Source organism: Solanum pennellii, chromosome 8 (assembly GCF_001406875.1).
Source record: "Solanum pennellii chromosome 8, SPENNV200".
NCBI lineage: Eukaryota > Viridiplantae > Streptophyta > Magnoliopsida > Solanales > Solanaceae > Solanum > Solanum pennellii.
The window spans coordinates 62,195,766-62,210,712 of NC_028644.1; the positions used below are offsets into that span (position 1 = coordinate 62,195,766).

At 34.1% G+C, this 14,947-nt stretch overlaps 2 protein-coding genes across 3 annotated transcripts; both read left to right on the plus strand.

The window, feature by feature from the left end:
- The first annotated feature begins 464 nt into the window (after positions 1-464).
- Positions 465-11,247, plus strand: LOC107028520 (delta-aminolevulinic acid dehydratase, chloroplastic). 2 transcript variants are annotated; one of them, XM_015229610.2, is made up of 13 exons: positions 465-618; positions 1,376-1,701; positions 2,819-2,930; positions 3,003-3,076; positions 5,162-5,230; positions 5,313-5,396; positions 5,499-5,568; positions 7,417-7,472; positions 8,697-8,818; positions 9,263-9,334; positions 9,430-9,511; positions 9,613-9,690; positions 10,759-11,247. In XM_015229610.2, the coding sequence occupies exons 2-13, from the start codon at positions 1,396-1,398 to the stop codon at positions 10,924-10,926; spliced, it is 1,293 nt and encodes a 430-aa protein (XP_015085096.1). In that variant the 5' UTR covers positions 465-618; positions 1,376-1,395; the 3' UTR covers positions 10,927-11,247. The 2 variants fall into 2 exon arrangements, with proteins under 2 accessions (XP_015085096.1, XP_027774801.1); XM_027919000.1 differs by lacking the exon at positions 465-618 and adding an exon at positions 674-723.
- A 1,740-nt stretch (positions 11,248-12,987) lies between these two features.
- Positions 12,988-14,908, plus strand: LOC107028769 (peroxidase 16-like). The gene is made up of 4 exons (XM_015229956.2): positions 12,988-13,745; positions 13,863-14,063; positions 14,145-14,310; positions 14,386-14,908. The coding sequence occupies exons 1-4, from the start codon at positions 13,518-13,520 to the stop codon at positions 14,790-14,792; spliced, it is 1,002 nt and encodes a 333-aa protein (XP_015085442.1). The 5' UTR covers positions 12,988-13,517; the 3' UTR covers positions 14,793-14,908.
- Positions 14,909-14,947: the final 39 nt, after the last annotated feature.

A 14,947-nucleotide genomic window follows, 5' to 3' on the forward strand; every position in this document is an offset into this window, starting at 1 on the left:
TAATTAATGAGAAAAGAATAAATACACTTTCGAACTATCGTAAATGATATATAGATATCCTTAGAATATTGGTGCTACTGCCGTCCAAAAGCTAGAGCAAATATGTTCTCTCCTCTAACTGAAGACTAAATAGGACGCAATCTTACCCGTCGATAAATATCGGATCGGTGAATAAGATTATGACGCGTATATGTCCGTTAGTATAAGACTATATATGTTTTAGTTTTTGAATAGCATCAGCATTAATGTCCCAAAAATATAACGAATGATACTTGCATGCCATTTATGATAGTTGGTGGTATATTTATCCTTGTGATGAAGTGACAATTTAGTAAGCATTCACTCTCCCTTCTCAATTTTCTTGTGTCAAAAAAAAAGTTACACCAAAATATTATAGATTAAAGAAAATACAATTCAAAGCTTATATTCCAAAATTCAAGATTTTTTTTAATTATAATAATAGGGTTGGTAACAAGTTAACAACTAAACCAAAGAGGGCCCAACAAGAAGCATACGACATTTGACTGGACAAATTTTGTACTGAAATCTATCTTCTTCTCTGAATTCGCAATCTTATTCATCTTCAGATAAGATTATTCAACTCTCCTTCCTTCAAAGGTAAAATTTTGCTCCTCTTTTTCTTGGTGTTCTGTAAAATTACTTGAGAAAAATCACATCTTTTGGCTCAATTTTGCTTTTCAGTACCTCAAATTGTCAATTCTTGCAATATTAGCTCTTTTGGTTTTACTCTAGTTCATTTATACATTTTGAATTCACTTTGTTTTGCCAATTGATTGAGAAAATTATATCTTAAGCTCAATTATGGTTTGGAATGCTCAAAATCATTTTTTTTTGGGTAGGTGGGTGGGTGGGTGGTAGGGGTTGTTTCTGTTATTGGGTTTGCTTCAGTTGGATAGATGAGTTTGAAAGTTCCTATCTTTTTTGGGTTTTCTCCAAATAGCTCAAGAAATCATATATTCATCTCCATTGTGCTTACAAATGCTAAAATTTCTAATTTTGTAATGAAAGTGTTTCTAGGTTCTTGTTGTTATTGGTTTTTTTAACAGTATCATTAGATAAAATTTGGGTTTGGGCCAGATTTTTGAGAAAATCACATGGTATGCTCAATTATGTTTTGGAATGCTCAAATTCCAATTTTGTGATGTGCTGTTTTTCGTTTTTTTTTTGTTATTATGTGTGGATTTGTTGCAATAAAATGATGCATTTGAAGTTCGTAGCTAAATTATGCTTTGTAAAGCTCAGAATTCCATCTGTAAAATATGATCTTTTCGGGTCTTCCTGTTATGGGATTTTGAGTTGTGTGCATATTATGGGATTTCAAATTGTAATATATGCACTTTCCCTCATATTGTAGTGCTGCTTATCTGAGCAATCATGGCTTCTGCGGCAATGTTGAACGCACCTTGTAATATTGGAGCTGTAAAGTTTGAGGTGAAACTGAAGCCGTCGCCAAATTTGTTTTGTGCACGGCCTTCTATTAAGTTGAATCAAAGGAGGGTGTTGACCATTAGAGCTAGCAAGGAAGGGCATGATAATGGGTCTAGCTCAGGGCCCTTGAGAAAGATGGGGTTGACTGATGAGGAGTGTGAGGCTGCTGTAGTTGCCGGAAATGTACCTGAAGCTCCTCCGGTTCCACCAAAGCCGGCTGCACCTGCCGGTACCCCTATTGTGTCTTCACTGGTTAGTTTTGAGACATCATTATTTTTAATTATGCCAATTTTTCCATTTTAGAGATGGCGAGGAAGTGTTAAGTGGACCACCTTTTTCATTAGTTTTGGAGGAGTGTTTTGATTGCTTGTTGGCTTTTGTTTTGGTGGCATATTTTCTAATCTGCTAAACGTTATTTTCTAATCTCCGTATCAAATTGTTACAGGAATTAGATGTTTCATGAGTCCAGAGTGTTTGATTTGTTTTTAATGGAACTAGCCAGATGTAAGTTGGTTACTATGGTGTATTTTACATGTAATATACATTGTTTCTGAATGACAAGTAACTTACCAACTGTCAAAATAGCAGAAGCAGTGGAGAACAAATTTCTCTGACAACTTAGTCATAATTGAGTATAGGCATCTCCATAAATGATAACTAACTTAGGATATTAAAAATGGATTCATCTACTGAATTGAGGCAAAAATTTCATAAAATGCTAGTACTGTATTGGAAGACTGCTTAACTATTGTTGATGGGTGTTATTACATTTGAATTCAAGATTCTTTCAAACATTTTTCAAGAGTTCTAGTTACAGAAAGGCGAAAGCCTTATAAAGGAAAGTGATCATACTTTGAGAAAATTACACCGGACTATAAAATCTTGAAATTGACAGATAAGGTCTAACAACAACTTCTTTGAACATCTTTGACTATTCTTATCTGGATGGAGGATGCAGAATGTTGATGCGATACTTGCAAATTACATGATATTTACCTGTAGTGTATTTCTGGTATTTTTAGAACATTGAGGGTCCTTATTCCATTTACACAAGATGATCAGCGATCTTTGTGAGACATCCCTATGATTACTTGACTCTGAAGATAGTGTAGTTAATATTTTATCCTTCAACTTCTAGAAAAAAATATCCTTCAACTTCTACTCTTCTTGTAGGTTGTCAGTGGGTACTACATTTATAATTTTGTAAGTAATAGTGTTAACTTGTTTAGTTTGTATAACTGATAGCATCTTGGTTGAATTGTTGGACTGTATGGTGATAATGCTTTAATATAGACTCAACACTGCATCAGAAGTTGATAGATTGATTTGCTATGTGCCTGTAGCTAATGACTGGATGTTGCTTGTATAGCCAATTAATAGGAGACCACGCCGTAATCGTAGGTCGTCAGCAGCAAGAGCTGCATTCCAGGAAACAAATATAAGCCCTGCAAATCTTGTATATCCACTATTTATTCATGAGGGTGAGTACTTGTCTGAATTCCTCTCTGCTTATAACATGTATCAATCTGTTCTTACGAATCACACACTTGCAGGTGAAGAGGACACACCTATTGGAGCAATGCCTGGATGTTATAGGCTTGGATGGAGGCATGGTCTTGTTGAAGAGGTCGGTGAGCTATCCCTAGGATTCTTTGTCCTCTATAATGTCTTTTTTTTAGATCAGAATTTCAGCATTTTGGTTCCTTAATTCAATTCTTCTTTGTCTAATTGATCTTGTCATATAATCCTGCTCCCTGTTCTTCCAAATTTTAGCTGGTGAATAATGAAGTATCTGATGCATTTGATCACATAAATAGCGAGCAATGTGCTCTATCAAGTATCTAATGTTTATGATAGGTGGGAGGTGGTTTCGTTTAAGGCAGCCTGACCACTGTAATTCTACTTTGGGCCATAAGTAGCTCTCTCCTTGATTAATTTTGATATATTGACCTTGTAGCCCTGCTTTGTATTGGTTCATAGTGTATCTAATTGATGATGATGTGCTGCATTGGTCTTGTTGCTATGATTTTGCTATATCTTGAGGGTGATTTGCTTTCCATTGTCCATTTGTTTTCCATTATGTATGTTATTATGACCAGACCAGTATCATTACCATATTGCTAGTATTAATGATAAAAACCATTAGCATTACATTATTGCTGGTATCAATGATAAAAGTTTTACCATAGCATTAGGGGTAAAGTGTCTTTCTTGCTCGGTGATCAGTCAACGAAGTCATTCTGGATAAACAAAACGCTATCCTCGTAATTTGTTGTAGGTTTTTATTTTTCAATTTTCAATGTTTTATTTATTGGAGAGGGGTAGAGGGGCGGGCCCATTATTCACTTTGTTTTAAACCATGCTCCAAGGGCTCGGGGGATTTCTCTGTTACAAAAAAAAAGATTTCCTCTTTTTGGGTTGGGAAAATACATCACCGGATCTTAGGCTAAATAAAGACTATGATCATTTGTGGGTACCACTCACACATGTCAGGATTATCAATGTACATGCTTGTCTAGATTCTGACTGCTCTTGTTTGGCAAAAATAATTAAAATAACACTGTCAAGAACTCTGCTGTCAGATTCCTCTGAGGCACTCGCGGTGTGTAATAAGAGAGGTGTGTGTTCTGGACATATTATTCAGTATTTTAAATATATTCAAGACTTCAATTACAGATACCAGAAAAAGTATAAATTTCGAATTCAGGTCCAATATTCATTGTAAATTTGTTAGGTTGGGTAGGATGAAAGACATTATTTTTTCAAAAGAATGAAAGACCTGCAAAGAATTCCTTTTCTTTTTTTCACCAAAACAGTATTTAATTATAATCTTCCAAGTGAATAAATCGGTCTTTTTTTCCCATCTTAAAAAAGACTGATTTATTCACTGGAAGATGATAGTTAAATACTGGTTTGGTAAAAAGAAAATCTTTGCAGGTCCTAGGTGCAGGTTTAAGTGTAGATATCAGGAAAAAGGAAAGGACAATAAACAGAGAAAAAGAAAAACGAAATGCATACAACAACTATTAAAATTTACTACTACACCTCAATCACAAGCAAATTGGGGGATCAGACAAGCTACCGTGTATACTCACGTATATGCTTCTTTGCTAATGGGTTGAGAATGTATAGGATGCTCTTTTAATGGAGGAAATTACCTTGGAGGCTAATAAGTACTTTGGCGATAATTGGTACTTTTACAATTCTTATTGTCCATGTTATTGACAGCCTCATGTACAATATTCAAGGACACATACATTTGCTTGAGTAGAAATCAAACAAAGTACTTGTAAGCTAAAATTAGTTGCTGTAAATCTGTTGTAGCACAAGTGGAGTCTCCAGTGGATGATACATGGGTAGGCTATAGATGGGTCTGTATTGCACTCAATTGCTCATCTGCAGTTGCTGCCTCTGATTGAGAAGTAAATACCAAATGGAACTGGAACATTTCTAGAATTTACCAGCTTCCAGAATATGATCATTCTTCACACTTACTGTCATATGCTTTTAGAGGGCTCATATAAGTCTTGTCGATGATTTGGTTCCAAGCTTGCAGTCCGTGACACATAATTTTCTGTACTCAACAAAACAACAAATTGGCTTGGTTAAGGATACATCTAGATCATATTTAGAGATTCAACTGCGATCATAGCACCTTTGTAATACTTCTGTGCATTCTTTTGAGCAAGTGGATTTACTTTTTCTTATGCAGGTCGCAAAGGCAAGGGATGTTGGAGTCAACAGCATTGTGCTCTTCCCAAAAGTTCCAGATGCTTTAAAGGTCCTCTTCTAGACTTCTACCAGCATAAATTTCCATGTACCATCTGACTTCAGATTATATAACTTGTTTCCTGCAACTTCAGACCTCTACAGGAGATGAAGCTTACAATGACAATGGATTAGTGCCCCGAACAATACGTTTGCTGAAAGACAAATACCCTGATCTTGTATGTAGATACATATCATCTGGTTTCTTTTATCTGCTTAAACAACTTTTCTGTGGGGAAACCCTGGCGCGCTTCCTTTGATGTTTGATGCGTTTTCAATAGGTTATCTACACTGATGTTGCTTTGGATCCATATTCATCTGATGGGCATGATGGCATTGTGAGAGAAGATGGTAAGACATAATTTTGTGTTCGTACCAGCCTAAATGAGAAAACCTTTTATTGCTGAATTACATAAAAATTAAGAAAAAACAGTTCTAATAGATATAATACACATGAACCCATGGAATCCATTCTGTGAATTCTATCTCATATAGCATATCCTATTATTGTAGCTTATGTTTATTATCTCTGTTAACTTTGAATTGATGCTGATGCAATGAGGTAAGTTCTCTTTCTTGGTTATGGTGATAGCAGTTCGTGTACTTCGGTCTTTAGCTTCTTGAATTATTGTATGAAGGAGGAAGTTGTCTTGTTTACTGAAATATTTGGATGATGATCTTTTCTTTCATCACTTTGGGTCACTATAAAGCATAGACCGCCAGTAGCAAAATTCCTCTTCAACAAAAAACCATTCTTTTTTGTTGAAATCATTTCATCAAACATGAAAACTTCATACATCTTACTTTTGTGACTCCTATTTGTAAGGTAATAACTGATAGCTTTTGAAACTATACTGATTCTTGATGACACTTTATCTCTATCATGGATGCTTCCCTGGATTGCAATCTGAAATATAAATGCAAGTTATATTTATCAAAAGGAATTAAAGCTGCATTTATCATTGCTAATAATTTTACAGAAAATATTTGCTGTGAAGATGAGGAGAAAATAACTTGTATTGGGCTTTTTAAGAGCTTATGATAGATAAACCTTTTTTCTTGTTTTCTCTTTCTATATATTTTTTAAAAAATAAAGATATGAATAAAGAAGGCCTTTATTTGGAAAAATTGGGAATGCTTTTAGTTCCTGTTGCAGTATAGTAATCTTTGTTTAGCAGCTGTAGGATTCCTAAAGCACCTTATAGTTTTTTTTAATTTTTGGGTAATACCACTCTCAATTAGGAGTATCTATAGTTCTGTTTGATTTAGTTTTAACCTAAAAGGAAACCAACCAACTATGTTGGTTTGATAAATATACAAACCAAACTAAATCAAATGGTTTTTTTTCAGTTTTTTTTCTTCGATTTTTTAGTCACGTGAAACACAAATTCAATTCACAGCAAAAGGTAAAATCTCTCAAATGTCAATACATGTTTAGAAATAATCAAGCAGATAGATTAACTTATCATCTATTGAAACATCCACATATGGGAAGTTCACCTTGAGACATGATAATTATCCACTTCCAAAACTAATAAAACAAATATACATCCATCTATGCTGCCAAAATTAATTAAACTTTATGATTTAAAAATAATATACAAATCACGCCTAAATAACTTCAATATATGTGAATAGAAAATTCAAGCAAGCATCACGAACATGTTAAGAGAAATTTAAATTTTTTTTGTTGTTAAAACTATATAAAGTTCTAAAAGAATATCTAAAAACAGATATTTATGTGTATAGAATTATACAATATCCAATTGATACAAGTCAACGAACAAGGTTTTTCAGTCAGTTTGGTTTGGTTTTTTAGTAACACCTAACTCTCTTGGAAGTTCTAATACTGCAGTTTGTATGTGTTTGAGAAAGGCTTCCAACAGTTGATAGCTTTAGCATGGCCTTAGTTATGAATGTTTTTCAAAGTTTTGTTGGTGACATTTGTACTTGTTTCCTCTGTTGTTAATTGTGTATCTCCTCTTTTGCATCAATGGTATTTTCTTTTCCATAAAAGGATTAGAATTGGATGAATTTCCTTGTTAATAGAACTTGAGCGAAAACAAAATGTTTAAAGACGAAGAAACACAAAAATATTTGCCTTTATGTGTTATATTAAAAATGAATGACCACAAATGTACAGAGTTAATGACTTTTTGAATACTTAAGTTTGGTTTTGGTCTTCTGAAATGGCTGCAGGAGTTATCATGAATGACGAGACTGTGCATCAGTTGTGCAAACAGGCAGTTGCTCAGGTTATCTTCTATTTCATATGATAATGACTCTTCACAACAGACAAGCTTCCATCGCTGTTTCTACACTTGTTTATATACATATTTTCATTTTGACCTTTGTTGAGCTGCACCATTTTTTGTGTTCTTCGAGAATAATTTCGGTAGTGCTGGCTGAGTGTTTGACTTGAGAAGTTGAGATATTTTTCTTACTTTTGCAAGTAGTGTGACCTTACCGAGAAAACTATTCACCATGTCATTTTGCTGGATATAGAGATTAGAGGCTGATGGCTAAATATCTAGTTGAAGAACAATTATTATTGATGGTCACCATCTCTTTCTTTTTATTGTTTTTATTCCTTTCTTTTACCTACTATTGTTTCTTTTAAGACTGAACATGATTGTAGTCATTATGATTACTAAGTATAGAAGCTTACAATCCCAAAAAGGTTAATTCATCCCAAGTGGGGATACAGCAACATTGGTGGAATAATGCTAGTCATGCAGGAAAACCAGACTGAGTGGGTGTAATAGGTTGAAGGCAATGACGCTGCAGATTTGGGTGGGTGGGTGAGGGCATTGTCAGAGAGAAAATTGGGAAAAAACACATCATTTAGTTTTATTTTATGTGGCACCACATGTAGTACTGGATGTTACTCAGGAATTAATTTTCAAACAGTATCATGTTAGTAACTCCACAGGGGAGTGTCTGTCTGACTACTACTCTCTAATCTTCAATAATTAGGCCATTAGATTGCAGACTAAGTCATTTCGTAGTTAGTCAAACCAGGTATGATGAACACTTCCAGGGTTCTCAATAACTGCTCTTATGTATACTTGTTTGTCTGTGTATCCACAGGAATCTGAACCAACAACTTGCAAGTTCAATATATCAGCATAGAAACCCAATACGACCTCAAACAACAGAAAAGAAGAAACTAGCTGTGAAAAAACAGTGTCTTCTAACTTTAAAAAAAAAAAAACTGGAGTAACCAACCAAATTACAACACTGAATAATATATCCTAAAATATGATTAAGTTCAGTACTCTTTCCAATTGATGATGCTAGCTCTTGAACTTGGTTTGTCGTTGTGAATAATGAATATAATGCTTTTCTAAACTAAAGCCAGGTATAAATTAGGTGTCTGTTCATTTTCCCTTTGCTCTTTTATGCTTGCATGCATTTTATTGATAATCTTTTATCAAAATGCAGTGTCTAATCTTGTTATTTCTCTTCTTTTATCATAGGCCAGAGCAGGAGCAGATGTTGTCAGTCCAAGTGATATGATGGATGGTCGTGTCGGAGCAATTCGAGCAGCTCTTGATGCTGAAGGATTTCAGCATGTGTCAATCATGTCCTATACGGCAAAGTAATTTTCAGAACTCATAAGTTCTGTCAATGTAGATATTATATATAAGTCCTGGAAATATTTCGTTGTTTGCAGATAGATTCAGTATTCAATAGATTCAGTATTCAATGAGGCCATTTTTCTATGTTTGTGCTTTACCCCTCTTGTATATTGAGAAGTATATCTTACATCTTAGATCAAAGCCTAAATGGTTTGCATCATCATATGGTAACTTCTCATTTTATTTTTTAATGTAAGCACTCAGAGGCAGCTTAAGATCTTATTCTTTTCATGTAAGAGAATTTGGTGATCAGTCTCTCCAATGGTTCTGGACATTATTGGTCTAACAACTTAGAACTCAGAGCTTTGTTTATTTTTATTTTTTTTTGCTTTTATGGATTCTTTGATATTGAAACTCAACTTCCATCTTTTTTTTTTGACTTGTTAGCTTGAATTATATTGCAGGTATGCTAGCTCCTTTTATGGACCTTTCAGAGAGGCTTTAGATTCAAATCCACGTTTTGGAGATAAGAAAACGTACTGAACAACAGGCTATTATTATTTTCCTTTCATCAAATATCATTCATTATGTAGACAAAATGAGTGTCTTTGAATTTGGTTTTCACATGCAGTTATCAGATGAACCCCGCAAATTACAGAGAAGCATTAGTTGAGATGCAAGCAGATGAGTCTGAAGGAGCTGATATTCTTCTTGTTAGTATCACATTTGTTGTTCTGCAGAAATTTGGAAATATACTATTCTTCTAAAGTTGCTGCTGCTTCTTTTTTTTTTTTCTTTTTTTTTTGCATATCAGGTTAAACCAGGTTTGCCTTATTTGGATATTATTAGGCTTCTTCGGGATAAATCTCCTTTGCCCATAGCTGCCTATCAGGTACTCAGATGTTCATTTAGTTTGTTTGTCATCATCCTTTTTATAAGTAATCAAAGATTTTATAAATGTTTGCACAAGCCACTGCGAGAAAACATAGCTACTGATTGTTCAGACCTCCTCTTGTATCTAAAATTGCATCAACATCCTGTACAGTGACCAGGTTGCACCAAAAAACTAGCAAAATAATACTGAATATCTTTAAGGCTATGTAAATTTCTCCTATGGCCTTCAAAAGTTCTTTCATTTCTTTCAACCCAAAAGTCCACCAACTGGCTTGAGGGATGCAATGGAACTCTAGTTTGTTTTTAAGTTTGTGCTTAAGTAGAGTTAGTTCATATTCAGCATTGTCATTTAAATGAGTTGCAATAATAAGTCCAACAAGTTCACTCAAGGGTTCCGATGCTGCTGTGTGACAGATTTGAGATCTCTTCAATTTACCTGCACGTTATTTTCTTTCTTGAACAATATATTTGTCACGAATTTTGGAATCTGAAACCTTTGTACAGTCTAGACTTGAGCTATTGGTCTGCAGAATTCAGGAAGATTTCTGGGGCTCTATGCTCTCAGTATATCTCGTCAACGCTGCACCTAGTTTTCTGACTCTTGCCCGTTTGTTTACAAGCACAAGGGACTCTGTGGGTAAAGAAAACTCTTTTTCCTGATAAATGACCCTTGCTTCCAAATAGCTCTAAATGCTTTGCCAAGTGAATGATTAAGAGTTCAAGACTTGTTTTTGCAGAACTGTTGAATCGTTCAGTTCTGTTAAATTTAACAGTTTGACAAAGTAGCACTCTGGTGTATTGAATATAATTGCTAGTGGACTAATTCACACACCATCAAGCATCATAGAGAAAGCGTCTTTTCATCGTCATGCAAATTGGGAGTTCATTAAACAAAAAATGGAACTTGTGACATGACATATCCATATTCTTTATATGATACCCTATCATCGTCTTCTATTACAGTTTCTGGTATCTGAAAACCAATTTCTGCGAATATCCTTCTAGTTTTCGCCTTCATTTCTACACTGTAGTCTTCCAACAGTTTCTCGGGTTTCTTTCTTCACAGGTTTCAGGTGAATACTCGATGATTAAAGCAGGTGGGGTTCTAAAAATGATCGATGAAGAAAGGGTTATGATGGAATCATTGATGTGCCTTCGACGAGCTGGTGCTGACATAATTTTGACCTATTTTGCTCTGCAAGCCGGTAGATGCCTGTGTGGAGAGAAGAGGTAAAAGCTAGCCGGATCATAAAGGAATTTGAGACGAAGAAGATTTTCGAGTGAACTTTGTAAACTAGTTGATGTGAGCTTTGATTTAAAAAAGTAGCAGAACGACTATGTTAGCCGAGGGTCAACGGGAACAAGTCAATCTCTCTAGGTGTGCGTACATCCTATCCTCCCCAGACCCCACTTGTGGGACTACACTGGGTATGTTGTTGTAATTGAGTACGTTGTCTCTATTGTCTTATTTTCTTGGTTACTCAAGCACCAAATTTGTTTAGATTATTTGATGTGAGCTTGATTTAAAGGACTCCCTTTGTAACCATTTTGTTCATTTCCTAGCTCTTACATTTGAAGTTATTAATGAAAAAAATAAAAATAAAAAGATGAGTAAAAATTGTTTCAACTTACACACATGGTATGTTGTTGTTGTTATTTTCCCCACATTGGCAGTGCTACCATATTTGGATTAATTTCCCTAAAGTCAATTGTTTACTTTTGTAGGTTGTCATGAAGCTCCACACCTTTAAATTGATATTAGAAATGGGCATAGTTCAACACCAAATCACTAGTTCCATAGGCTTTTGTGTTTTGGCTCCTTTCTTCTTTTATTATTGATATATATCATAAATTGGGATGGATCTGACTTTAATATCATAATAGACATGGATTATAAATGTAATTCAATCCCAAGAGTTTAATTCATAAGGTGAAAATTGTTCAAGAACACATACGAGAAGATTAAATAATTCATCACTCACCGACGTGGAAATTCACCAATTATGTCATCACACTCTACAAATATCTAAAAATCATCCATGCAAATTTTTCGAGATTAATATTGTGAGAAAATAATTTAATCAAAAAAACCATCCTTGTTGACTATGTAATTGTCACATGCAGGCACATTAAAGATCACTTTTATAGATTATAGACTGATATTTATTGTTCACTTGTGACAGGCAAACCAGGCCATGAGAATGAGATAATACAAACAAAAAACAGGCAGAAAAACTAAGTGCATGCATGTGGTGCCTCTCACCAATTCAACATGTTGGGACTTTTTTTTTTTTTAATCGCCGATTTTACTATTTCGATATTTTCGTTCCATCGAGCTTCATTCGAAGGAAAGTACTTCCTATCAAGAATTTTGGAGGATTTTTTTTTTCATTATTAAAGGGAAGTATTTTTTTTCATTAATAAAGGGAAGTACTTCCTAATATTTAATTTATGAAAGAATTGTTGTTGTAATCTTTATGTAATTTAATAGTGTCAAATTACTTTTTTACATAGTCAATATGTAAAATTTAGAAGTTTCAAATTCTTTTTTTTCCCCCTGCTTTAGTCAATATTCCTGATTTCCAATTACTTTGTTGAAAAGAGAAAGTGGAGAGGATGGGGAAAATAATAAAACAATGTATAAATGTTAGGTTATTAATTTTTATAAGAGGAGGTAGACTATAGTATTTTATTATATTGAATAAAAGTACATTTAGAGACGTGGATTAAAGTAAAGAATTATTATAATGAGAAAAATACAAAATTGTGAATAGGATTAATTAATAATATATTACATTTTTAATCCAGAAAAATTGTTCAAGCCCATTCCTCACCTCATGGGATAAAATAATCATGTTAAAGAATAATTATGGTATGATAAGATCAGATTAGTTAGTCTGATGTGAGAAGTATAATTTTAATTTTTGAAAAGTATTTTTGCCCTTTAAAATCTTAAGAAAAAGCTACAAATATCGAGCGAGAAATCAAATACATATATAAAAGGGACTACAACTTTTTAAATTACGACAGTAAGTTTAATCAGACCCCAATACTTATACAAAATATCGAGGGAGAAGCCAAATAACAAATAAAAACATCAAATTAATGGACAAAACATATATGTCCATATATAGTGTGGTAGTTAGAAAAATGATAATCACCTTTCTTATGTCATTTTGTAATATTAATTTCTTCTAATTAGTTATTAGTACATCTCAATCTTATGTAAGATTTTCCCTCAATTATAAAAAGATAGTTGTCAAATCATTTGCCAAGCAAGTGTAGGGCAAAAATAAGAGGAAATAAGCTGTCATTTGATGTTTTTATTATAGTGGTGCATGCATGTGACTTCTTTAGTGCTTTCTTCATCCCTAGTCACTAACTAACAACTTCCTATATTTGTTTTTGCCTCTTGCTACTTTATTTTTATGTGAATTTAAATATTTATTTGTGTTGTCTTTATAACATTCCCAATTCATTTTTTGCTTCTTTAGGTGAGTATTATAAATTTTATCAAAAGATTAGCATGCCATGTTGGAACAAATACAAGATTTAGATTACTTTTTCTTTTACAACACAACAACAAAAATTACTATTAGTAGTTATTGAATTGATGAGAAGCGAAAAAATATCAGTGTTTTCACACTTCAATATTTTAATGAAAATCTGTTTTTCACCATGTATTTCTCAGTGAACTGTTTCGGTGAAAAAATTACTAGCACTTGACAAATTAAATATTAGTGAAATAGTTTAAGTGAAATTAATTAGTACTACTATTTATATAAAGTCGCACTAAACCTTTCAAAAGAAATTACACAAGAAATAATGGATAGGTTGATCAGTAATTGTCAGCTTCTTCACTTAATCCTCCTTCTACTCTCTATCATGTCAAATACAAGCTGTATTAATGCTCAGCTCCATCGCGATTTTTATCGGAATTCGTGTCCGAACGTAGAGTCCATCGTCCGATCAGCAGTTGAACAGAAGTACAGACAGACCATTGTTACAGCAGCTGCAACTCTTAGACTCTTCTTCCATGATTGCTTTATTCAGGTAAAAATGATTTTTGTAACAAACCGTTGTGCACCAGCCTCCCCAGACTCCCGACTTGTGAGATTATACTGAGTATATCGTAATAGTATGATTTAAAAGTGTATATTATAACGTCAGGGTTGTGATGCTTCGATCATACTGAGATCCTCAGGAAATAACACAGCAGAAAAGGATCATCCAGACAATATATCACTTGCTGGAGATGGGTATGACACTGTTATTAAAGCTAAAGCTGCACTTGATAATGTTCCTGCTTGCAAGAACAAAGTATCATGTGCTGATATTTTAGCCATGGCTACTAGAGATGTCGTTGCATTGGTAAACGATATACTCTTTACTTCTGTTTCTCAGATGTTACTATACTCGAAGACGACTAATCTAGCTATGTATAATGTGTAGGCAGGAGGACCACATTATGCTGTTGAATTAGGAAGAAGGGATGGCAGAGTTTCTTCACAAAATAGTGTACCTAACAATTTACCTCATTCTGAGTTTCACTTGAAGAAGCTCCTTCCTATGTTTGCGTCTCGCGGTCTCTCTATCAGACATTTGATTGCCCTCTCTGGTACATTACCCATCTCCCTATTTCTTCTTTCTTCATTGGCAAAAGATAACTAAAACATTATCATGATTTACGCAGGAGCACATACACTAGGATTTTCACATTGCAACCAGTTCTCAAACAGGATATACAGCTTCAACAGCAAACGCAAGGTTGATCCAACAATTAATGAAGTTTATGCTAAGGAACTACAAGAAATGTGCCCACAGAATGCATCTCCTGGAGTAGTTATCCCCTTGGATCCAGATACCCCTCAAGTTTTCGATAACATGTATTTCAAGAATCTTCAAAGGGGGAAAGGGCTTTTCACTTCAGACCAGACACTATATACTAAAAGAGGATCAAGGAATATAGTCGATTTGTTTGCATCAAACAAGACAGCTTTTGAAAGGGTTTTCATTGCTGCCATGACAAAGCTTGGAAGGTTCGGGGTCAAAACTGGAAATCTTGGTGAAATTCGAAAAGATTGTGCTGTAGTGAACTAAGTAAACAGAATATAGAGTAGATTCTAGGACCATTGTGCATCACTTGTTTCAAATTCCAATAATCTCGCAATAAGGTTTAATCTTGTTAATGAAGATTCAAAGTAGGTAAAAACTGACTTACTTGCAGTCCTCCCTTGCCGCCCCTCACACTAACA

What these genes read in the sequence shown, in the direction of transcription:
- LOC107028520 (XM_015229610.2), top strand. Translation starts at nt 1,396, where the DNA reads ATGGCTTCTGCGGCAATGTTGAACGCACCTTGTAATATTGGAGCTGTA. An exon ending in AAGACAAATACCCTGATCTT is followed by an intron (nt 5,397 to 5,498) that starts GTATGTAGATAC and finishes CGTTTTCAATAG; the next exon opens with GTTATCTACACTGATGTTGC. An exon ending in GCAAACAGGCAGTTGCTCAG is followed by an intron (nt 7,473 to 8,696) that starts GTTATCTTCTAT and finishes CTTTTATCATAG; the next exon opens with GCCAGAGCAGGAGCAGATGT.
- LOC107028769 (XM_015229956.2), top strand. Translation starts at nt 13,518, where the DNA reads ATGGATAGGTTGATCAGTAATTGTCAGCTTCTTCACTTAATCCTCCTT. An exon ending in TCCATGATTGCTTTATTCAG is followed by an intron (nt 13,746 to 13,862) that starts GTAAAAATGATT and finishes TTATAACGTCAG; the next exon opens with GGTTGTGATGCTTCGATCAT. An exon ending in ACATTTGATTGCCCTCTCTG is followed by an intron (nt 14,311 to 14,385) that starts GTACATTACCCA and finishes TGATTTACGCAG; the next exon opens with GAGCACATACACTAGGATTT.